We start from the raw sequence: 26946 nt of genomic DNA, 5'->3' as shown, positions 1-26946 counted from the left end.
TCTCCTGCAGTAGAATCCACATTTCTTCACATCGCACCCTTTCACACATGCTCAATAAAGCTTTTGCTCCCTTATTGTCTCCATCACTGTCTGTTGTGAAACTGCTGTGTGCAAAATGGCTGCCGTTCTTCCTCCCTCAAGACGTGGACTCAAAGGAAATGTTTCATTGACCATGATATTTATTTAGAAACAATGTGAGATTATGTGGAGTCAGCACTGAAGCATGAGTTGCTCTGTGCTCCCTTCCTGCCCGTTACTGCCTACTTTCACAGGCCAGGCTGTCCTGGGAGCGAGTGGACGAATTTGGGGGTGGAGGGGGGGGGATGGAGTTGAGGGTGTACATCGAGTTGATAAGGGATGGAAAATAGAGTATAAACACTACAATGTTCTAGACTAACAGTTGCCTGTATTTTTGTCCTTCGAAGGGAGAGGACCCACTGCCCAGGCTGAGTGGCCTACCAGGTCTCAGCCTTGGGCTACCCCCAGGGTTTAAGGTCGTGCTGCCCTCCCTCCCCTCCCACTGAAACCAGGGGCTATCCCTTCAAGAAATGGATGGAGACTGCAACTTCCAGTATTCCAGCCTGCTGCTGCAGGGCTTCCCAGAGGAAGAAATCCAGGAAGCTGGGCCAGAGGACAGGGAGGCTTCCCATCAAAATGGCCTCAGTCTGGACATGACCTTAATGGAGGTGAGTTCATTGGTGCCTGGCATGACTTGTTCCTCATTGGGGATCGGGCTGTGAGCTGGAGCCTGACTAGAGACAATGGAGACAGAGAGTCAGCCACAGCTCAAACACTCGAGGACACCGTTTGAACTATTATGTTTGTTCCTGCAGGCTGAACCGGCTTTCCAGTTATTCCCATGCCCCTCTGTGTTGCCAACCCGACTTGGTAGGTTTTCCCTCTCCAAGAGTTTATCCATCATTCTACACCATGCACTCTTACCCTCACTCTATACCCTCACCCTGACTCTGCACCCTCATCCTCACTCCACACCATTGTACTCACCCCTCACTCACTCCCTCTTTCCTTGTATATTTAACCTCATTATTTGCCCTCAGCCTCCAGTCTCACCCTCCATCTTCGCTCCTCCTCACTCCCTCTCATAGAATCAGAGAATCCCTACAGTGTGAAAACAGGCCATTTGGCCCGACAAGTCCATACCGACCCTTTGAAGAGTAATCCATCCAGACCCATTCCCCTACCCTTTTACTCTACATTTCCCTCTGACTAATGCACCTAACCTACACATTACTGAGCACTATGGGCAATTTAATATGGCCAATTCACCTGACCTGCACACCTTTGGATTGTGGGAGGAAACCCATGCAGACACAGGGAGAATGTGCAAACATCACACAGACAGTGGCCCGAGGGTGGAGTCAAACCCGGGTCTCTGACTCTGTGAGGCAGCAGTGCTAACCACTAAGCCACCGTGCCACCCAGCGGGCTATGCCAATGTAGTGACAGTTTAATCAAGGGAACAAAATATTTTCATGAGGTGAGTTTACTTTTCTCTCTCTCTCCCCTACTCCGCTCCATGCTCCATTTGCTCTCAGGGTCTGCGCCATGACCTCAGTGCTAAGGCAGCAGTGTGTGCTGCGTGTGGAGAGAGCATCTACGACCGTTACGTGTTATTCGCAGTGGACAGGCCGTGGCACGCTCGCTGCCTCAAATGCTGTGTGTGTGATCTTGCCTTGGGCTCCGAGCTGACCTGTTTCTCAAAAGATGGTGACATTTACTGCAAGGATGATTACTACAGGTAAGGTCCAGCGTGCTCTCTGTCTCTCCTGCTTTCTCCCCCCTCCGCCTCTCTCCCCCCTTTCTCCCTCTCTCTTTCCCTCTCCCTCTTTCACCCTCACTCTCTCTCTCTCTCTCTCCCTCTCCCTCTCTCCCTCTTTCTCCCTCTCTCTCTCCCTTTCTTCCTCTTTCCCTTTCCCCTCTCTCCCTCTTTCTGCCTCTCTCTCTCTCTGTGTCTCAGAGGGTGGTGCAGGCTACTAGATTTTCAGTTATTGTTTTGTCACTCTATTTCCCTCATACATGCAACAGGGAACCCTCACCCTAATTTAGAAATATTGGTAGGGTAAAGGAAAAGTGTGTTCCTAGTCTGTTTTCGGGAAAACCTTTTTCCAACAACATCAGTTCATTCCAACTTGAAAGGAGGGACAATGCTAGACCTAGTTTGTGGGAATGAGGTGGGATAACTAAATGAAATGTCATTCAGGCATCATTTAGAGGATAGTTTTTATAGATTCATGGAGCCATAGAGTCCTACAGCCTGGAGACAGGCCCTTTTTCCCAAACTGGTCCATGCCAGTCCACGCTAAGCCCATTTCCCTGCACTTGACCCATATCTTTCTAACCCTTTCCTCTCCATGTATTTGTTCAAATGCCTTTTAAAAGTTGTTAATGTACCTACCTCAACCACTTCCCCTGGCGGCTCATTCCATAAGCGTACCACCTACTGTGTGAAAAGGTTGCCTCTCAGGTTGCCTTTTATTCTTTCCCTTCTAATCTTAAATTGATGCCCTCTAATCCTCGATTCCCCATCCCTGGCAAAAACACTCTATCCATGTCTCTCATGATCTCTGGAATGTTCCCCCCTCAGTCTCCTACGCTCTTAAGAAAAAAAGTTCTCGCTTGTCCAACCTCTCCCTCTAACTAAAACCCTTGAGTTCAGACAACATCCTTGTGAACATTTTCTACACTCTTTCCAATTTAATAACATCCTTCCTACAGCAAGGTGACCAAAACTGAAGCCAGTACTCCAAGTGCAGCCTCATCAATGTCCTGTACAACTGCAACATAACTTCCCAACTTCGATAGTCACTGCCCTGACTGATGAAGGCCAGTGTGCCAAAAGCCTCCTTCACACCTGTTAATGAAATATGGTCCGAGGAAAGATTTTAGATTGGGAAAGGTGGATTTTTAAGAAAACAAGGCAGGATCTGGCCAACCTAGACTGGGAACAGCTACTTCTGGACAAATGAGGGCGGCACAGTGGCTTAGTGGTTAGCACTGCTGCCTCACAGCACCAGGGTCCCAGGTTAAATTCCAGCCTCAGGTGACTGTCTGTGTGGAGTTTGCACATTCTCCCCGTGTCTGCGTGGGTTTCCTCCAGGTGCTCCGGTTTCCCCCCACAGTCCAAAGATGTACAGGTTAGGTGAATTGGCCATGCTAAATTGCCCATAGTTATAGGTGCATTAGTCAGAGGGAAATGGGTCTGGGTGGGTTACTCTTCGGAGGGTCGGTGTGGACTGGTTTCCACACTGTAGGGAATCTAATCTAAAACTGCTGGGATGGGGGTGGGGGAAGTTGATGCAGCACTCAAGGGGAGGGGGAGGGAGTTGTTGGTGCAGCCCTCAGGGGAGGGGCTTGTTGGTGCAGCCCTCAGGGGTGGAGGAGGGGGTGGGGGGTGTTGGTGAGACAGCTCAATCAACTGCAAAAAAAAACCAACCTGAGCTTATCCAGCCTCTCTTCATCGTGACCATGCTCCATCCCTGCTACTCGCTTTTCTTGTTACCTCTTCCACAGTGCATCACCTCAAACCTAAATTCCATCTGCCACTGGTCTGTCCAGCTGACCAATCAGTTTATTTCGTCCTGTACCCTCAGACTTCCTTCCTCATTGTCATCACCTGTTTGGATGTCTGTAATGGTGAGCCAGTCTGTGGGGTGTTTTGTGTGGAGACTTAAATATTGATCGGGACTCTGGCGGGGTTGGAGATTTGGGGGCCAGTTATTTTCCTGTTCCTTTTTCGTTAATGGCCGTGGAATTTGAGATCTCTGAAGAGGTGTATTGCTGCATCTGAGAGTCAGCACCTCCGACAGTGCAGTACTTCCTGTGCACTGCCCCCTGGGTGTGCCAGTCCAGATGCCCATTTCTAGGGGGGAGGTGGGAATCGATCTGATTACTTGCAGAGCCATGAGCCGCTGTCGCGTTTCCTTTTGCCCAGGAGGTTTTGCGTTAAGCAGTGCTCCCGCTGCCACCTGGGAATCCCAGCCTCGGAGATGGTGATGCGAGCCAAGGAGGAGGTCTACCACGTCAGCTGCTTCACATGTGCCATCTGCGGTGAGGCGCTGGTGACTGGCGATCTCTTCGGCACCCGCCAGGGCCTGGTCTACTGCCAGGCCCACTTTGAGCTGCTGTGCCGGCAGGAGGATGAGGCCAGGCTGATGGATGGCCTCTCTGAGCTGGCTTTCAGGGTGGACGAAGGGGTCTCGGTGGGTCAAAGGGACAATGACTGGCACACACGGAGGGGCAGTGCCCGCAAGAGGAGAGGTTCCAGGCACCACACCGAGGGAGACGACTTCAGTCAAGGTAGGTGTTTCTGCCGCTCTGACTGACTGGCTAATGACTGAATAGGAAAAGACTCGCAGAGGGTGTTGTATTCCCATTGATGAATCCATCAGGAAAAAGTGAACCACCTGAGCACCAATGGCTAACAAACCAAATTCCTCCACTCCACTGTTCTGAAAGCATGTTCAAGGTCTTATACACCAGTCAATTTAATTTGATTTGATTTATCATTGTCACATGTTCCTAAGTACAGTGAAAAATTTTGGATTGTGTGCAGCACAGGGCAGATCATAACATGCAATGATAATAGGGTGATTGAACAGAGCAAGGAATACAATATTATGGCTGTGAACAAGGTGCATAAAAAGCAAGATCAACATTAGATTTGAAATTTGAGAGTCTCTCTAATAACAGCGGGATAGACTATGCGTGTGTTTAGGCTTCTGTATCTTCTGCCTGATGCCGTACATCTCTTTGACTCTATGACTCAATGACGGGTGGGGATGGAAGAAGTTATAACCGGGGTGGGAGAGGTCTTTGATGGTGTTGTCATTCCCCGGTAGTGAGCAGTATAGATGGAGTCCATGGATAGGAGGTTGGCTTGCATGCTGGTCTGGACTGTGTTAAACTCTGTAGTTTCTTACAGTCCTGGGCACAGCATCAGTAGTGGTAGGAAAAAATAACGGAGGCTTTATCAATTTACAAATAAATACTTTGGAATGAGAAATATAAAAACGAATAGCATCTATTCCAAAGGGGGAGACTGTAGAGGATGATAGTAGTGTAAGTTATCTGGCTTTTTCAAACAGCCTTTGATACAATGCCCTTGAAAGGAGGATTGAGTAAGTCCCAGAAACTGAGTGGCGCGTGGTCTCAAGACAGGAAGCACAGAGACAGAGTTCAGGGTTAGTTATTTGAAGTGGCAGAACGTGGGAACCATGGGAATTGGTTCTGGGATCGTCGCTGGGATTCTTTTCCCCAGCAGTCAGGAAAAGGTTCACCAGCTGATAGCAGGTAAGGAGAAGCTGTCTCGTGAGAAGAGGTTGAATAGTTTGGGACTATACTCATCAGAATACAGAAGAATGAAAGGTGACTTTATTGAAACATATAAGATTCCAAGTGGACTTAACAGGGCAGATGGGGAGAAGTTGGCTCACCTTGTGGGAGATTCTATTACCAGAGGGCATTATCGAGAATAAAGGGTCACCCAGTTAGGAAAGCACAGTGGTTGGCACTACTGCCTCACAATGCCAGGGACCTGGGTTCAATTCTAGCCTCGGGTGACTGTGTGTATGTGGAGCTTGCCATGTTCTCCCTGTGTATGTGCTCTAGTTTTCTCCCACACTTGAATAACTGAGCAAATAATCAGCATTTGAACAGTTGAACACAGATGTATTTGAGGTCATATGCTTTGGAAGGAGCGAGGTCACCTTGGCAGGTGTCAGGATAGGTGGTTTAGTGGAACTAAGTGCGGTCAAAGTAGCAATCAGGAAAAGTTCCATCACAGGTTAGCAAGGCTTTTTATAGAACAACAACCCAAGCACAGCCCTTTATCTCAGTAGAATTGAGCAGTAGGGCAGTTAAATGACACGGTGGCTCGGTGGCTAACACTGCTGCCTCACAGTGCCAGGGACCCGGGTTCGAATCCCCCCTCGGGGGACTGTCTGTGTGTAGTTTGCACATTCTCCCCGCGTTTGCGTGGGTTTCCTCTGGATGCTCCAGTTTCCTCCCACATTCCAAAAATGTGCAGTTCAGGTGCATTGGTCGTGCTAAATTGCCCATAGTGTCAGAATTGAATATAGGGTAGGGAAATGGGTCTGGGTGGGTTACTCTTCAGAGGGTCTGTGTGGACTTGTTGGGCTGAAGGGCCTGTTTCCATATTGTAGGGAGTCTAATCTAAATGAAACCTGCAGTCAGGCTTGGTTGAACTACACTGAGCATACTGCATCAGTCTAATTGCCCTGTTCTGGTTGCTCTGGAGACGGTGCTCATGGGGATAACACCAGATGTCACGATGTTAGTGAACACTCCGGATCTGAAGGATAATCACATCAAACTCAAAACATTAACTCTGTTCCTCTCTCCACAGACGCAGTCAGACCTGCTGAGCTTCTCCAGCATTCTCTGTTTTTATCTCAGATTTCCAGCCTCTGCAGGGTTTTGTTTTTATGTCGGGAATGCATTGACAGGTCCAGGTCTCTTCACGCTGGGGAAGAGAAGATGAAGGGGTGACCTTGTTGAGGTGTTTGAAGTTGTGAGAGGGTTTTGCTTCGAGTGGAGACAGAGACAATGTCTCCTGGTGTGGGCTAGCGGAAGATTCAAAGTTGACAATGTTGGGTGGTCACCTAGCAACTCAGCAGGGAATTCTGAAACATCCACAACCAATAACTAGTGAGGGACATGAACTTTATCCAACAGGGAGGTAATAGGAAACAATGCAGATAATAGGAAACAAATCAATGTACTTCAGGCGAAATGAGACAGGGAATAAAGATAACATTAGTAGATTTGGATGGTAGGAGGAGCATTATAACCAGCATACACTAGTCAGGCTGAATGGCCAGGTTGATGAACATCTATTAGAACGTGAAATCTGCCCTCTACATCCAGTCTGTTTAACTACAGTCCCACACTCCTGTGCATTTTATCTGCGCTTCCCACAATCTAATCTACTGCATTTGCTGCTCACAATGTGGTCTCCTCTACATTGGGGAAATAAAGCATAGACTGGGTGACAGCTTTGCTGTACACTTGCGTTCTGTCTGCAAAAAAGACCCTGAGCTTCCAGTTGCCTGCTCCTTTAACCCACCACCCAGTTCCCTGGCCAACATCTCTGTCTCAGGCCTGCTGCAGTGTTCCAGTAAAGCTCAGCACAAGCTGGAAGAACAGCACCTCATTTTCCCCTCAGAGAGCCTTCTGGATTCAATATCGAGTTCAATAATCTTGAGGGTCTGAGCTTTCCCAGGTCCTTAGCCCAACCTACACAACTAGGCCTTGTTATCCCAGAGTCTGCTATTACACAGAAACCATTGTTAGCCACTAACAGCCTCCATTAACACCCTCCTAACCTGATCATTATTTACTCCTTTGTTTGTTTATCTGCTCTTCTCTCTCTTTGGGCTCTATCCCCAACTATTGTTTACTCCCTACCCCCCTCCCCCAACCCTATCTTCTGCACATGAACCAACATTTTCCAGCTACCATCAGTTCGGAGGAAGAGGCACCAGACCCAAAATGTTAACCCTGCTTTCTCTTTACAGACGCTGATAGACGTGCTGGGCTTTTCCAACAATTTCTGTTTTAGCCCTGTGTGGTTGACCCTTGCTCTCCCTCCAATATGATCCAGGAAGCTGCTGGGTCACCACAGCCATTACACAGGATGAGTGAAAATGTTCATCAATGCCCTTTGGGTAACTGAGGCCAGCTCATGATGGTCAGACCCACTGACCAGCCCACATGGTATTGCATCTTCTTCAACACCTCATCTCCTGAGCAAATGTTCCTTTCCCCTGCCAAACCCCCGACATCTCCATTCCACATCCCTCTCTGTATTCCCTCACCACAAGTACCACCATTGCTCTGTACCACAGTGTTACATTAACCCAGGAAGGAGACCTGTGTGTGAATTCCCCAGAGCAGGCCTCAAAAGACCAGATGATTAGGAGAGATCATGTAACCTCGGTTTGTATTGACTGGAATATTTAGGAGACAATGAGGTCTGCAGATGCTGGAGATAAGAGTTGAGAGTGTGTTCCTGGAAAAGCCCAGCAAGTCTCAGTCCTGATGAAGGGCTTTTGCCTGAAACGTCGATTCTCCTGCTCCTCGGATGCTGCCTGACCTGCTGTGCTTTTCCAGCAACACACTCTTCAACTCTGATCTCCAGCATCTTCAGTTTTCACTTTTGCCTGGAATATTTAGGAGGATAAGGGATGCTCAGACTGAGGTTTGCAAGATTTTAACAGGAATTGATCAGATAGCTGTCAGATAAAACTGTTTGTGTTGGTGCTGGAGCTGAGATCAAGTGGATGTAAGTGAAAAACCAGAGACAAGTCAATCAAGAGGGGTGTGAGGAAATGCTTCCTCACACAACAGGCAAGTTTGAAAATCTCTCCCGTAAAACGACATGAAGACAGTGCAGTGAATGATTGAACGTTGGAGATTGAGATGGTTTATTTCTCTGGGTAAAGACACAGGCCAAGCCCTGTGTATATCAGAGGGTTGAACAAGCAAGAGGGAGGCTGAATGGCCTCCTGTTGTTGCTGTTTGCAGCTGGGGGAAGGGATGGCTCTTGTTTGTGACAGCAGGCACGATGTTGTCTCTCTCTCTCTCCCTCTCGCTCTGTCTCTCTATCTCTCTCTCTCTCTCTCTCACACACACTCTCTCACTCACTCCCTCCCTCTCTCTCTCTCTCTCTCACACACACACACTGTCTCTAGATTAGATTTTTTTTAGATTAGATTAGATTAGATTACAGTGTGGAAACAGGCCCTTCGGCCCAACAAGTCCACACCGCCCCGCCGAAGCGAACCCACCCATACCCCTACATTTACCCCTTACCTAACACTATGGGCAATTTAGCATGGCCAATTCACCTGACCCTGCACATCTTTGGACTGTGGGAGGAAACCGGAGCACCCGGAGGAAACCCACGCAGACACGGGGAGAACGTGCAAACTCCACACAGTCAGTCGCCTGAGGCGGGAAGTGAACCCGGGTCTCTGGCGCTGTGAGGCAACAGTGCTAACCACTGTGCCACCGTGCCGCCCACTCTCTCACACACTCTCTCTCTCTCACACTCTCTCACTTTCACACACACTCCCTCCCACTCTCTCTCTCTCAAACTCTCTCTCTGACACTCTTTCTCTCACACACACTCTCTCTCACACACTCTCTCTTTCACACACACTCTCTCACACTCTCTCTCTCTCACACTCTCTCTCCTCACACTCTCTCTCTCACACTCTTTCTCTCTCACACACTCTTTCTCTCTCACACACACTCTCTCACACTCTCTCTCTCTCACACACATACTTTCTCACACACACACTCTCTCTCTCACTCTCTCTCACACACTCTCTCTTTCACACACACTCTCTCACACTCTCTCTCTCTCACACTCTCTCTCCTCACACTTTCTCTCTCACACTCTTTCTCTCTCACACTCTCTCTCTCACACACTCTCTCTCTCTCACACACACTCTCTCACACTCTCTCTCTCTCTCACACATACTTTCTCGCACACACACTCTCTCTCTCACTCTCTCTCTCACACTCTCTCTGTGGTATTGTGATTGCAGTCTGCCCTGAGACGGGGCAGCCACTGGAGGAGCTGCGTTACTGCGGCCAGCAGAAGGCGAAACGCATCCGTACCTGCTTCAAGCACCATCAGCTCCGCACCATGGAGTCCTACTTTGCCATCAAACACAACCCGGACGGCAAGGACTGGGAGCAGCTCTCCAAGAAAACTGGCTTACCCAAGCGAGTGCTTCAGGTCAGAGCAGCTCTAATGGTACACTGACCCCTTTCCCCATACTTCATCACCCCCACCGACCTCCGCACCCACCTCACCCCCTTACCCAAACCCTATCCCCCTGACCTGCTCACCCCCTTCTCCATACCCTATCCCCCTGAACCCCTCACCCCTTCCCCATCCCCCAACCCCCTTACCTACCTCACCCCCTTACCCAAACACTGCTCCCGAGCCCCTCACCCCCTTCCCCACACTCTGTCCCCCGAGCTCCTCATCCCCGAACCCCTTCCCAATAACCCAACATACCCTCACCAATCCCCTCTCTTACCCCCCTCAACACCCTTACCCCCTTACCCGTCCCTCACTCCCATCACCACCTTCACCTCCCGCACCTCCCGTCACCACACCCAACGCCCCCTCACCCCCATCACTTCCCTTTCCTTCCTCACCTCCTTCCCTATACCCCGCCCCTCACCTTCCCTCACCCCCTTCCCCATAACCTGCCCCTCACCCACTTCATGCCCCTCAACCGCTTCACTCCCCCTCACCTCCCTCACCCCAGCAACTATCCCCCCCACCCCAACCCTTTACCCACCCACACGGTTTGCACCAAGATAGGTAGTACTGACCAGCCAACTGCTGGCCTCTGCTGCCAGGCTGTTGATGACATGAATAAAGATGCATGCTGCAATTGTACCAGCCGTTCGGGAGATCACACTCCAGCGCAGAGTTGGTCTGAGTGCAAACTGGAGGAAGCACAGTGGTTTGCAAAATCATGAGGGGCATGGATAGGGTATATTTAACCCCAGGGCAGGGGAGTCCAGAACTAGAGGTTGAAGGTGGCAGGGGTGAGGGCTGGGGGATGGGGGGGGGGGGGCGTGTTGTTGGGGTGGGTGTAGAACTGTGAATGGGGGGAGTATTGCTGGGGTGGGTGTAGTGTTGGGCGTGGGGGCAGTGTTGCTGGGATGGGTGTAGGGTTGGGGGTGGGGGGAGTGTTGCTGGGGTGGGTGCAGGGTTGGGGGTGGCAGAAGAGTTGCTGGGGTGTGTATAGGGTTGGGGTGGGGCAGTGTTGCTGGGGTGGGTGTAGTGTTGGGAGTGGGGGGAAATGTTGCTGGAGTGGGTGTCGGGTTGGGGGTAGGGGTCGTGTTGCTGGGGTGGGTGCAGGGCTGCGGGTGGGGGGAGTATATTGCTGGGGTGGGTGTAGGGTTGGTGAGAGTTTGGGACAGGGCCTGCAGTCTGGGTTGGATTCTGGTTTGGGTCAGGGCCTGCTCTCAGGGTTGGATACTGGTGTGGGACAGGGCCTGCTCTCTGGGATGGATGATGGTGTGGGACAGGGATTGCCCTATGGGTTGGATGCTGGTTGGGGACAGGGCCTGCACTCTGGGTTGGATACTGGTTTGGGACAGGGCCTGCTCTCTGGATTGGATACTGGTGTGGGACAGGGCCTGCTCTCTGGGATGGATGATGGTGTGGGACAGGGATTGCCCTATGGGTTGGATGCTGGTTGGGGACAGGGCCTGCACTCTGGGTTGGATACTGGTTGGGGACAGGGCCTGCACTCTGGGTTGGATACTGGTTTGGGACAGGGCCTGCTCTCTGGGATGGATGATGGTGTGGGACAGGGCCTGCTCTCTGGGTTGGATGCTGGGTGTGGGACAGGGCCTGCTCTCTGGGTTGGATGATGGTGTGGGCAGGGGCTGCTCTCTGAGTTGGAATGTGGTCTGGAACAGGGCCTGCTGTCTGGGTTAGATATTGGTTTGGGATGAGGCCTGCTCCCTGGGTTAGATTCTGATTTGGGGTGAGGTCTGCTCTCTGGGTTGGATACTGGTTTGGGATGAGGCCTGCTCTCTGGGTTGGATACTGGTTTGGGATGGGGCCTGCTCTCTGGGTTGGATACTGGTTTGGGATGAGGCCTGCTCTCTGGGTTGGATACTGGTTTGGGGTGAGGCCTGCTCTCTGGGTTGGATACTGGTTTGGGATGAGGCCTGCTCTCTGGGTTAGATTCTGATTTGGGGTGAGGTCTGCTCTCTGGGTTGGATACTGGTTTGGTATGAGGCCTGCTCTCTGGGTTGGATACTGGTTTGGGGTGAGGCCAGCTCTCTGGGTTGGATACTGGTTTGGGCTGAGGCCAGCTCTCTGGGTTGGATACTGGTTTGGGCTGAGGCCTGCTCTCTGGGTTGGATACTGGTTTGGGATGAGGTCTGCTCTCTGGGTTGGATACTGGTTTGGGATGGGGCCTGCTCTCTGGGTTGGATACTGGTTTGGGATAAGGCCTGCTCTCTGGGTTGGATACTGGTTTGGGATGAGGTCTGCTCTCTGGGTTGGATACTGGTTTGGGATGAGGTCTGCTCTCTGGGTTGGATACTGGTTTGGGATGGGGCCTGCTCTCTGGGTTGGATACTGGTTTGGGATAAGGCCTGCTCTCTGGGTTGGATACTGGTTTGGGATGGGGCCTGCTCTCTGGGTTGGATACTGGTTTGGGATAAGGCCTGCTCTCTGGGTTGGATACTGGTTTGGGATGAGGTCTGCTCTCTGGGTTGGATACTGGTTTGGGATGGGGCCTGCTCTCTGGGTTGGATACTGGTTTGGGCTGAGGCCTGCTCTCTGGGTTGGATACTGGTTTGGGATGAGGTCTGCTCCCTGGGTTGGATACTGGTTTGGGATGGGGCCTGCTCTCTGGGTTGGATACTGGTTTGGGATAAGGCCTGCTCTCTGGGATGGATGATGGTGTGGGACAGGGCCTGCTCTCTGGGTTGGATGCTGGGTGTGGGACAGGGCCTGCTCTCTGGGTTGGATGATGGTGTGGGCAGGGGCTGCTCTCGGAGTTGGAATGTGGTCTGGAACTGGGCCTGCTGTCTGGGTTAGATATTGGTTTGGGATGAGGCCTGCTCCCTGGGTTAGATTCTGATTTGGGGTGAGGTCTGCTCTCTGGGTTGGATACTGGTTTGGGATGAGGCCTGCTCTCTGGGTTGGATGCTGGTTTGGGGTGAGGCCTGCTCTCTGGGTTGGATACTGGTTTGGGCTGAGGCCAGCTCTCTGGGTTGGATACTGGTTTGGGCTGAGGCCTGCTCTCTGGGTTGGAGTCTGGTTTGGGATGAGGTCTGCTCTCTGGGTTGGATACTGGTTTGGGATGGGGCCTGCTCTCTGGGTTGGATACTGGTTTGGGATGAGGCCTGCTCTCTGGGTTGGATACTGGTTTGGGGTGAGGCCTGCTCTCTGGGTTGGATACTGGTTTGGGATGAGGCCTGCTCTCTGGGTTAGATTCTGATTTGGGGTGAGGTCTGCTCTCTGGGTTGGATACTGGTTTGGTATGAGGCCTGCTCTCTGGGTTGGATACTGGTTTGGGGTGAGGCCAGCTCTCTGGGTTGGATACTGGTTTGGGCTGAGGCCAGCTCTCTGGGTTGGATACTGGTTTGGGCTGAGGCCTGCTCTCTGGGTTGGATGCTGGTTTGGGATGAGGTCTGCTCTCTGGGTTGGATACTGGTTTGGGATGGGGCCTGCTCTCTGGGTTGGATACTGGTTTGGGATAAGGCCTGCTCTCTGGGTTGGATACTGGTTTGGGATGAGGTCTGCTCTCTGGGTTGGATACTGGTTTGGGATGGGGCCTGCTCTCTGGGTTGGATACTGGTTTGGGCTGAGGCCTGCTCTCTGGGTTGGATACTGGTTTGGGATGAGGTCTGCTCTCTGGGTTGGATACTGGTTTGGGATGGGGCCTGCTCTCTGGGTTGGATACTGGTTTGGGATAAGGCCTGCTCTCTGGGTTGGATGCTGGTTTGGGGTGAGGCCTGCTCTCTGGGTTGGATACTGGTTTGAGATGGGGCCTGCTCTCTGCACTGGATACTGGTTTGGGATGGGGTCTGCTCTCTGGGTTATTACTGGTTTGAGATAGGGCCTGCTCTCATTGTTGGATACTGGTTTGAGACAGGACCTGCTATCTGGGTTGGATACTAGTTTGAGATAAGGCCTGGTCTCTGGGGTGGATACACGTTTGGGATGGGGTCTGCTGTCTGGGTTGGATATTGGTTTGGGATGAGGCTTGCTCTCTGGTTTGGATACTGGTTTGGGATGAGGCCTGCTCTCTGGTTTGAGACGGGGCCTGCTCTCTGGGATGGATACTGGTTTGAGATGGGGCCGCTCTCTGGGTTGGATACTGGTTTGGGACGGGGTCTGCTCTCTGGGTTGGATACTGGTTTGGGATGGGGTCTGCTCTCTGGGATGGATACTGGTTTGGGATGAGACCTGCTCTCTGGGTTGAATGCTGGTTTGGGTGGGGTCTGCTCTCTGGGTTGGATACCGGTTTGGGACGGGGTCTGCTCTCTGGGTTGGATACTGGTTTGAGATAAGGCCTGGTCTCTGGGGTGGATACACGTTTGGGATGGGGTCTGCTGTCTGGGTTGGATATTGGTTTGGGATGAGGCTTGCTCTCTGGTTTGGATACTGGTTTGGGATGAGGCCTGCTCTCTGGGTTGTATTCTGGTTTGAGACGGGGCCTGCTCTCTGGGATGGATACTGGTTTGAGATGGGGCCGCTCTCTGGGTTGGATACTGGTTTGGGATGGGGTCTGCTCTCTGGGATGGATACTGGTTTGAGATGGGGCCTGCTCTCTGGTTGGATACTGGTTTGGGATGAGACCTGCTCTCTGGGTTGAATGCTGGTTTGGGTGGGGTCTGCTCTCTGGGTTGGATACCGGTTTGGGACGGGGTCTGCTCTCTGGGTTGGATACTGGTTTGAGATGGGGCGTGCTCTCTGGGTTGGATACTGGTTTAGGATTGGGTCTGCTCTCTGGGTTGGATACTGGTTTGGATACTGGGTTGGATACTGGTTGGATACTGGTTTGATGTGGGGCCTGCTCTCTGGGTTGGATGCTGGTTTGGTATGGGGCCTGCTCTCTGGGTTGGAGTCTGGTTTAGGATTGGGCCTGCTCTCTGGGTTGGATACTGGTTGGATACTGGTTTGGGATGGGGCCTGCTCTCTGGGTTGGATACTGGTTTGGGATGAGGCCTGCTCTCTGGGTTGGATACTGGTTTGGGGTGAGGCCTGCTCTCTGGGTTGGATACTGGTTTGGGATGAGGCCTGCTCTCTGGGTTAGATTCTGATTTGGGGTGAGGTCTGCTCTCTGGGTTGGATACTGGTTTGGTATGAGGCCTGCTCTCTGGGTTGGATACTGGTTTGGGGTGAGGCCAGCTCTCTGGGTTGGATACTGGTTTGGGCTGAGGCCAGCTCTCTGGGTTGGATACTGGTTTGGGCTGAGGCCTGCTCTCTGGGTTGGATACTGGTTTGGGATGAGGTCTGCTCTCTGGGTTGGATACTGGTTTGGGATGGGGCCTGCTCTCTGGGTTGGATACTGGTTTGGGATAAGGCCTGCTCTCTGGGTTGGATACTGGTTTGGGATGAGGTCTGCTCTCTGGGTTGGATACTGGTTTGGGATGGGGCCTGCTCTCTGGGTTGGATACTGGTTTGGGCTGAGGCCTGCTCTCTGGGTTGGATACTGGTTTGGGATGAGGTCTGCTCTCTGGGTTGGATACTGGTTTGGGATGGGGCCTGCTCTCTGGGTTGGATACTGGTTTGGGATAAGGCCTGCTCTCTGGGTTGGATGCTGGTTTGGGGTGAGGCCTGCTCTCTGGGTTGGATACTGGTTTGAGATGGGGCCTGCTCTCTGCACTGGATACTGGTTTGGGATGGGGTCTGCTCTCTGGGTTATTACTGGTTTGAGATAGGGCCTGCTCTCATTGTTGGATACTGGTTTGAGACAGGACCTGCTATCTGGGTTGGATACTAGTTTGAGATAAGGCCTGGTCTCTGGGGTGGATACACGTTTGGGATGGGGTCTGCTGTCTGGGTTGGATATTGGTTTGGGATGAGGCTTGCTCTCTGGTTTGGATACTGGTTTGGGATGAGGCCTGCTCTCTGGTTTGAGACGGGGCCTGCTCTCTGGGATGGATACTGGTTTGAGATGGGGCCGCTCTCTGGGTTGGATACTGGTTTGGGACGGGGTCTGCTCTCTGGGTTGGATACTGGTTTGGGATGAGACCTGCTCTCTGGGTTGAATGCTGGTTTGGGTGGGGTCTGCTCTCTGGGTTGGATACCGGTTTGGGACGGGGTCTGCTCTCTGGGTTGGATACTGGTTTGAGATAAGGCCTGGTCTCTGGGGTGGATACACGTTTGGGATGGGGTCTGCTGTCTGGGTTGGATATTGGTTTGGGATGAGGCTTGCTCTCTGGTTTGGATACTGGTTTGGGATGAGGCCTGCTCTCTGGGTTGTATTCTGGTTTGAGACGGGGCCTGCTCTCTGGGATGGATACTGGTTTGAGATGGGGCCGCTCTCTGGGTTGGATACTGGTTTGGGATGGGGTCTGCTCTCTGGGATGGATACTGGTTTGAGATGGGGCCTGCTCTCTGGTTGGATACTGGTTTGGGATGAGACCTGCTCTCTGGGTTGAATGCTGGTTTGGGTGGGGTCTGCTCTCTGGGTTGGATACCGGTTTGGGACGGGGTCTGCTCTCTGGGTTGGATACTGGTTTGAGATGGGGCGTGCTCTCTGGGTTGGATACTGGTTTAGGATTGGGTCTGCTCTCTGGGTTGGATACTGGTTTGAGACGGGGCCTGCTCTCTGGGTTGGATACTGGTTTGGATACTGGGTTGGATACTGGTTGGATACTGGTTTGATGTGGGGCCTGCTCTCTGGGTTGGATGCTGGTTTGGTATGGGGCCTGCTCTCTGGGTTGGAGTCTGGTTTAGGATTGGGCCTGCTCTCTGGGTTGGATACTGGTTGGATACTGGTTTGGGATGGGGCCTGCTCTCTGGGATGGATACTGGTTGGATACTGGTTTGATGTGGGGCCTGCTCTCTGGGTTGGATGCTGGTTTGGTATGGGGCCTGCTCTCTGGGTTGGAGTCTGGTTTAGGATTGGGCCTGCTCTCTGGGTTGGATACTGGTTGGATACTGGTTTGGGATGGGGCCTGCTCTCTGGGTTGGATACTGGTTTGAGATGGGGCTGCTCTTTGGGTTGGATACTGGTTTGTGATGAAGCCTGTTCTCTGGGTTGAATACTGGTTTGGGATGGGGCCTGATCTCTGGGTTGGAGTCTGGTTTGGGATGAGGCCTGCTATCTGGGCTGGTTACTGATTTCTCGCCTTCCTGTAGGTGTGGTTTCAGAATGCTCGGGCCAAGCTGCGGAAGAGCCTGCTGCAGGAGGAGACCACAGACAGCGACACCGTGTCCGATCCTCAGGAACTGCCTCAGTCGCCGGCCGCCCAGCAGACCCCTGGAGTCCTGGGACCCCCCAGCCCTCTCTTCTCCAGTCCCAGCAGCATGTCCACATGCTCCCAGCCACCCAGGCCCACCATGGCCCCCATCTTCCTGAACTTTGACCCCGCAGAGTCTCCTGACTCCCTGCAGACCATCGACCGCTCCAAGCTGTGCTAACGGCCTGAACACATTCCCGTGGGATCTTGGCACAGCTGCACCAGGAGAGGGCTGGTTCTTTTTTTTTTGAGAATATACTTTGATGGATTTTAAAAAGAGCTGGATAAGCACATGAGGGAGTAAGGAGTAGGACGATATGGGGGTAGGGTGAGTGGGAGAGGGGTCATAGCAGACTTATGTGGAATGCAGGCATTGGGCTGTATGGTCTGTTTCACTGTTGTACAAAACTCAGTGCAATTCTCTGAATGAAAGAGTCAGGAACTGAGACAGTGGGATATTCCGACTGGGAATGTATATTTGATGCACAGGAAGTCCCCCTCCCTCTAATCTGTAGGTATGCTGAGAAAATCTAATAACAGAGAGTGCAGGATCACAAAGTCATCAGATTCCTTCCCTGTTGAGTCTCCTGGCTCCCATTCATTCAACAGAATGGTTGTGTCTTTGTCCCCACTGCAAAGTCTTGTGGCTGATTTATCCCAGAACCGGTGTGGAATCCTCCCATTCCTGCCAGTCACACGCTCCCTGCTGATATTACTGAGCCTCTAAGGTTGCCTTGGAGTTCCCATGGACCTAACTGCAACAGGGAAACAAGAGAGAGAGAGAGAGAGAGCAAAATCATAGGGAAATCACAGCCAGACATCATTGTTATACTGTTCCTCCCTGCTTTGTTTTCTTTCAGTGATTGTGTTTCTCAGTGGGGAAGCTATCACAGTCAGCTTCAGGGTGAACTGTATTGCACTGAGTGAAGGGGTTGGAGGTGGAGAGTCAGGTCATTAAAACCAACAGTGAGGTATCCAATAAAGTTTGTCTCTTCTCAACATCAACCTCTTCCAGTCTCGGCAAGGAGTCACACCCAGTGATAGCAAACCCGCAGCCTCCCTCCACATCCCACTTGTACTGCACTGGGTTTGTGAAGGAAATGGTTAAAGGTTCTGTATTAAAGAGAGAGAGAGAGCTGTGATCAACATGTATTAAAGCATAGAACACACTCACAATAGATGGAGTTAGAGAAATATGTATTGTGCTCTTACTGACATACCATGCAGGCTAGAGAGAGAGTGAGAGAGAGAGAGAGAGAGAGAGAGAGGGAGGGAGGGGGAGGGATGAAGGGCTTATGCCCTAAATGTCGATTCTCCTTCTCCTCGGATGTTGCCTGACCTGCTGTGCTTTTCCAACACCACACTCTCGACACTGAGAGAGAGAGCATGATTGTTAAAAAGAACTTTAAGATTTATGAGGGTTTTAATGAGCTAGTTTATAGAGAGCAAATCACCTTCTTATAGAAAGAGCAGCCATGTAATGTATTGGATTCTTAGTGAGATTCCTTATAGAGATAACTTTAGTCAGCTTTACTGGGGTCTCAGTGAGTTAGATTAATGAGAGATGGTACTGTTCTGTCAGAAAGACCACTCATGTGACTTATTGCTATGCTTCTTGCAATATCTTACAGCAGGAGAGACCTTCTCTACTGGAGAGAGATGCCTTAAGATTTACTGATGTCTTAGTCAATTATGTTCGAGAGAGAGAGAGAGAGGACCCAGAAAGAACTTTGGTATGATCTATAGCAAGATACCTTAAAGAGCGACAGTGCTCCTTTCGTAGAGAGGGTTGTAGTTTTGGGGTCTTAGTGAAATAGATTAAAGATGAGGTGATCCCTTACCAGAGTAACTATCATAACATTTACTCAGACTTCAGTATCACAGAGAGAGAGAGAAACAGAGAACTGTTTATTACAGGGAGCGGCAGAATGACGTATTGGGGTCAGGCTGAGAGAACCTATGTAGAAAGTTTCTCTATAACAGAGAACTGTAGGTAAGGTTATCGCGGCTTTAAGTGAGATGTGTTACAGACCAATACTATAAGATGCATTATCACTTTCACAATAATTTATAGGGAAGAGGAGTATCTCTAGCTTGGGAGAGCAGGATCACCAAGCTCAGTTCGAATGACACCACAACCATGATGGGCTGAATTGCCTCCTTCAGTGCCATAGCAATTCCATGATTCAGAACAGCAAATAGACAGCACCCAGTCAGACTGTAACAGACAGCAGTCAGTCAGAATGTAACAGGCAGCACCAGCCAGACTGTAATAGACAGCACCCAGTCAGACTGTAACAGACAGCGCCCAGCCAGACTGTAACAGACAGGACCAGGTCTCACTGTAACAGACAGCACCCAGTTAGACTGTAACAGAACCACCAGCCAGACTGTAAAAGACAACATCCAGTCAGACTGTAACAGACAGCACCCAGCCAGACTGTAACAGACAGCACCAGGTCTCACTGTAACAGACAGCACCAGGTCTCACTGTAACAGACAGCATCCAACCAGACCATAACAGACAGACCTTGATAGTCAGCACTCAGTCAGATTGTAACCAACTGTTCTCAGTCTGACAATAAGAGACAATACTCAGTCTCACTGTAACAGATAGCACCCAGTTAGATTGTAACAGAAACATTCAGTCTGACCTTGACAGTCAGCACTCAGTCAAGATGTAACAGACAACACCTAGTCTGACTGTTAGAGGCAGCACCCATTCAGTTTGTAACAAACAGCACTTTATCATACTATAACTGAATGCTCATATTCACTCTGATAGACTGCACATAATCAGACTGTAATGGACAGCGCTCAATCATGCCGTAACTGGCTGTGCTCACTCATTCTGTAACAGACAGTAATCAGTCACACTATAACAAGCAGCATAAATTCTCTCAGTGATAGACTGTATGTGGTCTGACTGTAACAGACAGGAATCAGTCACTGTAACTGACTGTACTTGGTCATTCTGTTACAGCTAGCACTCAGTCACTGTGACATTCAGCATATTATCTGACTGCAATGGTCAGTACTTGGACACTGTAACAGACAACACTCAATCACTGTCACAGACAACAGTCAGTCTCACTGTCATGAATAGCACATATTGTGACTATAATAGACAGCATTCAGTTACTCTGACAGACAGCACATGGCCACTTTTACAGTCAGCACATGGTCTCAATCTAATAGATAGCACTCAGTCTGATAATAGGCAGCACTCAATCTGACTGTAATGGACAGCACTCAGTCTGACTGTAATGAAAAGCAGTCAGTTTGACTGTAACTTATGGTCTAGTCTGACTGTAACAGACAACACTTTGTAACAAATAGCACTCAGTCAAACTCGAGCAGATTTTAACAGGTAACATTGGGTTGGACTGGTCACTGAATACAATTTCTTTATCTATGCAGTTTAGGTACTTACAGCTTTTTAAGCCAATCAGATTTAACTCACTGATGCTTGATATTTGTGTTGGAAAAGAATTCGAGGAGAAAGTGAGGACTGCAGATGCTGAAGATCAGAGCTGAAAATGTGTTGCTGGAAAAGCGCAGCAGGTCAGGCAGCATCCAAGGAGCAGGAGAATCGACGTTTCGGGCATGAAGAAGGGCTCATGCCCAAAACGTCGATTCTCCTGCTCCTTGGATGCTGCCTGACTTGCTGCGCTTTTCCAGCAACACATTTTCAGCAGTTGGAAAAGAATTGTCAATGTCAGAATGATTTGGTTTATTAAACTCAATTGAGTGAACTGTGACTCAATAATATTTCTGTACAACTCTGAATTCAGGACACTGAATGTTTAATATTGAAGACAGTTACAGTAAGGAGCTTGCAGTACACAGTGTTTTGTGTTTGTCTCTTTGTGTGTTAATGAAATTGAAGCTGTCTGAATGCTTTTAAATCTTGTGACATTGAAATTAAATGAAATAATAAAGCACAGTGCTCCCGATTCAGTCATTCACATATATGATTTGTGGAATGCCTGAGTGTGATTTACCATCTGTCAAGCCAATTTATGTTGATCATTTTACAAAACAGGCACTTTGCAATCAAAATAAAAAGTGTCATGTTCATTTAGTGGCATTGCATAATGCAGTCAATCAATAACAACAATGACTTGCATTTACATATCACCTTTAATACTGGAAAACATTCCACAGTCCTTCATGGAGGGATGATCATTGGCAGAGAGGACCAAGCAGAGATATCAGGACTGGTGACCAAAGGATTAGCCTAAAGGCTTGTCTTAAGGAACCAGTGTAAGGAGGATAGAGGGATGGAGAGATACAGTGAGAGAAAGAGAGAATCCACAGGTAAATGTAGCAGCTGGAGGCATGGCCACCAATGAGGGGACAAGTAAAACTGAAAGGATAGAGATTCTGGAGGACTGTTGCACTGGGGGAGATTCTGGTGATATTGAGGGGTGAGGTTAATGAGCATTTTGAAATGAGGACTTTATTTGACTGGCTGGTCAGAGTGGATAAAGCGTGGAGCTGGAAGACGCACAACAAGTCAAGCAGCTTCAGAGGAGAAGGGGAGTCGATGTTTCAGATCGGAACCTTTCATCTGATCTGATAAACTGATGAAAAGTTTCGGGTGGTCAACAAGGAATGGGCTGTTGGGTGAATTGTTATGAAATGACGAGATCAATTCTGGAGAGTGGAGCTTAGGACGAACCTAAGACTGGGAGCTGGAATGGGAGCAGCCAGCATGGAGGAGGAGTGGGTGGGACCAGAGTCTGTGTGGGCATGGATAGGACTTTCAGCAGCAACACCACCACCTTCAGGTTCCCCTCCCAAGCCACTCACCATCCTGAATTGGAAATATATCAACATTCCTTCACTCTCACTGTGTCAGAATCCTGGAATTCTCTCCCTAATGGCATTGTGGGTCAACCCCCAGCAGGTGGACTGCAGTAGTTTAAGAAGGCAGCTCATTCCCATCTTCTCAAGAGGCAACTAGGGACGGGCATAAAATGCTGGCTCAGCCAGTGACTCCCATGTACCACAAATGAACAAAATAAAGTATTTACTGACAGTTGAGATGAACACGGGCCAATCTGTACCCGTTGCAAAGGAACAAGAGCAGACTATTCCTAGACTACAACTGAAGAGATGATTCGTGGCCTAAGTTTATTTAGGACAGACAGGGCTGCATTAAATTCAGCACACTTTAACTTCCCTCTTTCTTGTTTTACATTAGAATGACTACACTTCAGACTTAACTCATTGGCTGTGAAGTGCTTTGATCTTTTACCTTAACAGTTTTGAGACTGTGGAAAATAGGATAGAAATGCACATTATTTTTTAATGTCCATAACATGGGATTTAATGATTTCTCAACATTTTCACCCAGGGCATCTTTAATATTTTTAAAATTCATTCACAGGATGAGGGTGTTGCTGGCTGGGCCCAGCATTTACCCTCCATCACTAATTGCCCAGAGGGCATTTCAGAATCAGCCACATTGCTGTGGATCTGGAGTCACATGTAGGCTGGACTGGGTAAGGATGGCAGTTTCCTTCTCTAAAGGGCATTAGTGAACCAGATCGGTTTTTCCAACAATCAACAATGGATTCGAGGCCATCATTAGATATTTAATTCCAGATTTCTTGTTATTGAATTCAAATTCTGCCATGGCAGGATTCGGGCATCATTTCCCCATTAATTCCCAGTTTTATTTTCAGTTGACAGTGCGACCTTGATCATTCAAGGTTTGTCATTGCTGATCTCCATCAGTATCTGATATCAATGGGATGGCTTTATCTGTGGGAAGCCCTGATCCTGTCAGACTGCAATGTGCAGCCTTGACTTTGCCTGATGTGTCTCACTGAATATATCCCTCACTGTAACAGCCAGTGACGTGAACTATCAGATAAATCAGATCCAGTCTTTCACAGCCTGTTCTCAGAGAGAATGACACATCAGGTCCGGTGAGGAGATGAGAAGGTTTCAGAAATGGAGGGAGAGAGTGTGGTGCTCCTTCAGTCCATCTTCTCCCATGCTACCAACAAACCCACCTCTGCCTCTCTCTCTCGTTCTCTCTCTCTATCTCTCCCCCCTCAGCAGGTCAGGATGGCCCACTTTCAGAAAACTCAGCACCACTTACTAGAATTCTCCATTGGAATCACCACAGCCATGATATTCAATTCACTGTGAGAGGAGGGTGGAGGGGAGGTAAAACATGAGAAAATGTTGGTGTGACCACAATTCAATCCGGTTTGGCCTGGTCAGGAAGTGGAGAATATGCTCACATATTGAAATTCAGCTGTTGTGAAGGCAGAGGCAATAGTGTCATTATAACACCCCAGAACCCGAAGGCCACCTCACAGCAACAACGTCTGGAGAGTCTGCAGCTGGATGTCAGTCTCAATAATCATGACCATGAGAATTTGACTGAGTGAATACAAGACCAGCTGTCCTTTAGGGAAGGCAATCTGCCGGCCTTACCTGGTCTGGTCTATGTGTGACTCCACGGTAATTTGATCGACTCTGAACTGCTCTCTGAAATGACAAACCATTGACTTCAATGCCAGTTAGGGATAGGCAACAAGTTGAGGCCTTACCATCCTAAGAAAGAGTAATCCAATTAGGTGCCAGGAATTTAATTGCTTTGCACCAGTGAAAATGCGCTGGGAACTAGAGTTCAGGAAGAGAAATGCCTTTTCAGCTCATCGTGCGGGCTGGGGAGGTAGAGTACTTGCCCAAATCCCCCACGACAACCATCACAGACATTCACGAGTGACTTTGGTTGTACCCAATGTATCTGACTTCCCCAATTTCCCTACCACAGTAACGGCTGCGGATAGCTCCCATTCAGCTCATCTCCAATATGTCCACCCAGCCCACACCCCCCCCACTCCAGTCGATTTATGGCTGACTGACTGATGTGATCCATGAAACCCCCCCCAGACTGACAGAATCATAGAATTCCCTACACTCTGGGAAACAGGCCATTCAGCTCAACAGGTCCATACCAATCCTCAGAAGACAAATACACCCAGCCCCATTCCCCTACCCTATTACTCTACGTTTACCCCTGACTAATGCCCCTGCCTTACACATCTCTGAACACTTATGGGCAATTTAGCATGACCAATTCACCCTAACCTGCACATCTTTGGACTGTGGGAGGAAACCGGAGCACCCGGAGGAAATTCATGCAGACACAGGGAGAAATTGCAAACTCCAGACAGTCGCCTGAGGCTGGAATCAAACCCGGATCCCTGGTGCTGTGAGTCAGCAATGCTAACCACTGAGTCACCGGGTTGCCCATCCACTGACATCCTATCACTCTCTGAACCTGTGGACCTCGCCTTAATAGTCTCCATAGTCTGTAGTGATATGGAAGCCGATCCTGGATCCTGACTGAGTGCGCCCAAGCCCTTTGCTATTTGCACTTTTGCTCCTGATTGAACGTAGTCTCCCCTGGTCTGAATGGGAACAGCTTCCCATTGACTTTGGGACATGAGGACATTTCCTGCTGGTACATAGCACCAGTTTGAGATTGGCGTCACACACACCTGGCCTTTTGACCGATCACAGATGACAAGCAGAATCAGTGGCCTGGCCTTGTGTCTGCTTCAAAAGGCAAGAGAAGCCTGAAGGAGCTGTGAGTCTTGAAGCTCTGAGTGAGGCAGCAAAGTGCAAACCAATGCTGGGAGCATCCAGCGGCTCAGAGATGTGCCGCTCAGACATGGCATGGTGAGCCTGGCACACGTCCGATAGTAATGATCCAGGCATCCCCACCGTCCTCAGTTACTTTTCCCAGTGACAATGTGCAGTTGACGAACTGAGTTTAATAAATTGAATGATTGCCTTTTGTGGAAGTTACAGACTGTTTCTGTCTGAGACAGGCAGCGCTCCTGAGAAACCCAGCTCAGAGACAAACGTTAATGTAACTGTGTGGTGGTTCCCAATGACAGAGCTACCAGCTTTAACCGTTGATCTTTGTAATGCTGCAGCCAGAGTCTTCCAGCCAGAAAGCTGGTTGTTCTCCCTTCTGAGGAAGGGTCACTCGGTCTGAAACGTTAACTCTGATTTCTCTCCATAGATGCTGCCAGACCTGCTGAGCTTTTTCCAGCAATTTCTGATTTGTTGCAGTTTCTTAATTGCTTCACTAAAACTCTTCATGGTCAGTTGTCAGATTCACAGTTCACCTTGTGGTGGAATAGGGAGCAGTAGGGACGAGGGAGCGGGAAACGTGAAGTCTCATCTTCTGACACAGACCACTAACCCTCATCCTTGGAACAAGTTTAGCAAGTCTCCAAAGCCTTACCGAAATGTGGTGTCCTGTGTTATCTGGAATCGGAGGCCTAAACACAGAGTTTTTTACAGGTTTAACATAAGCATTTTCTGTTTTTTTCTTCTATATGCCTCTGTTCATGAAGCCTGGAAAGATGAGACTTCACGTTTCCTGCTCCCTCGTCCCTACTGCTCCCTATTCCACCACAAGGTGAACTGTGCCTCAGTGGATAGCTGTCTTGCCTGGGCAGTGATTAAAGTAGTTTATGGTGACACATCAATGCAGCACTGAGAGAGTGTTTACTTTTCGGGAATGTTTATGCTGACAAGGAGCCTGACTAGCCATCACCTCTGCGTTTCCACCTTCCCCCACCCATTCACCCTGTGCCTGTTGTAAATATGAGTCTGTCCTTTTGTCCTGACCCTGTGAATGGAGGTCACACGAGATGCTGCACAGACAGTCTGTGCCTGAATCTGCAATAACCTCTGACACTTAGCTTTCTCATTACAGGAAGTGTGAGGCCTTACCTGCCCCCTTCCATTCTCTAAAACTTAACCCAACCACTCTTCCTTCCTCCCGGGGCTGGAATCGCACTTAGAAAGAGAATCCTCCTGGCTGTATTTCTGGAATCTCTCCTCCTTGCTGCTACTACACACTCCCAGGTTTTATCAGGATGTGTGAAATTCCCCCTTGATCATTCTTCAGGCTGCTGTTGCATCTTTCTCTGTCATGTCTCTGCCGATCTGTTCCTCTCTCCTGGTACGCTAACTGATGTGGTTTCCTCTTTCTGCTGCCCTGCCAGAGACCCGCGGTCACGACATGGCACACTCTTCTGCCTTGCACTATCCTCAGGCATCCTCTGTATCTCATCTGGAACTACAACTGGACATGTCATCCCAGTGCCCAGGCCAACCCCCCTTTCCGCTGCCCTCCACTTTGCCCCCTAGAAGAGATCTCTGTGACCTTTCAGTCCTGAGAAATTCTCACACAGAGAAATTGCCACTTGCTTCTCTGGGATGGAAGGGGTGGGGATGGGTGAAGGTGGGTGGTCACTTTCGGGCATCCTTTTTTTCTTCTCTTGCAATTTCAAGCCCCTCTTCATTTGTTGCAGGGTGCATTTTCAGAGTTTGAAGTCTTGTGAAAGCCTTTCTGTCCTTGCTGAGACCTTTACTGATTATCCAAGTTTCGAAAGTAGAAGAGAAAGTGAATGGAACAGAGCACCATATAAGATTTGCTCCTTATTTTGAGTTCCTTTCTCTCCACAACATTATTCCTGGGTATCTCGACCCTTCTTCCGACACCAGCCACACCTCCAGCTTCCTCTGTTAGCAGTTAACCTGTGTGCACATGTTGTTCCTTTCATTTACTCAGATAGATTCAATCATTGATCCCTCACTGCACTACTCATTTAATCAACACTTACCCAGCCACCACTCTTTTTTTCCTCTCTCAACATGTGTTCTAACCAGGAGCATGAAGATGCCAGTCCTCTTGCCCTTGTACCAACTGATCTTTGTTATCGCCAGTGGCACCTTGTGCCCACAACACAGCAGGCTCTCTCTCACTGTGCTCTGCACAATGACACACTTGCAGTCCAACCCAGCCTGTCATTTATCCTGCTCTCTGTGCTCTTTTCCTCCTTTTGTATTTATCCTTTCGTAGGATCTGGGAGACATGGGGATGCC

The 26946-nt window shown here is 49.8% G+C and overlaps 1 protein-coding gene across 1 annotated transcript; it reads left to right on the top strand.

Moving 5' to 3' along the window:
* The first annotated feature begins 450 nt into the window (after positions 1-450).
* Positions 451-20542, top strand: LOC148140067 (LIM/homeobox protein Lhx9-like). The gene is made up of 5 exons (XM_087979271.1): positions 451-686; positions 1557-1759; positions 3953-4317; positions 9594-9787; positions 16910-20542. Exons 1-5 carry the CDS (start codon positions 549-551, stop codon positions 17189-17191), a joined length of 1182 nt encoding a protein of 393 aa, XP_087835397.1. The 5' UTR covers positions 451-548; the 3' UTR covers positions 17192-20542.
* Positions 20543-26946: the final 6404 nt, after the last annotated feature.

This window comes from Chiloscyllium plagiosum, unplaced genomic scaffold (assembly GCF_037043375.1).
Source record: "Chiloscyllium plagiosum isolate Xiang-an unplaced genomic scaffold, Cpla_swu_hap1 HiC_scaffold_35, whole genome shotgun sequence".
NCBI lineage: Eukaryota > Metazoa > Chordata > Chondrichthyes > Orectolobiformes > Hemiscylliidae > Chiloscyllium > Chiloscyllium plagiosum.
Note: the sequence above shows the minus strand (reverse complement) of the source record. Positions and strands in the feature narration are given on the sequence as shown.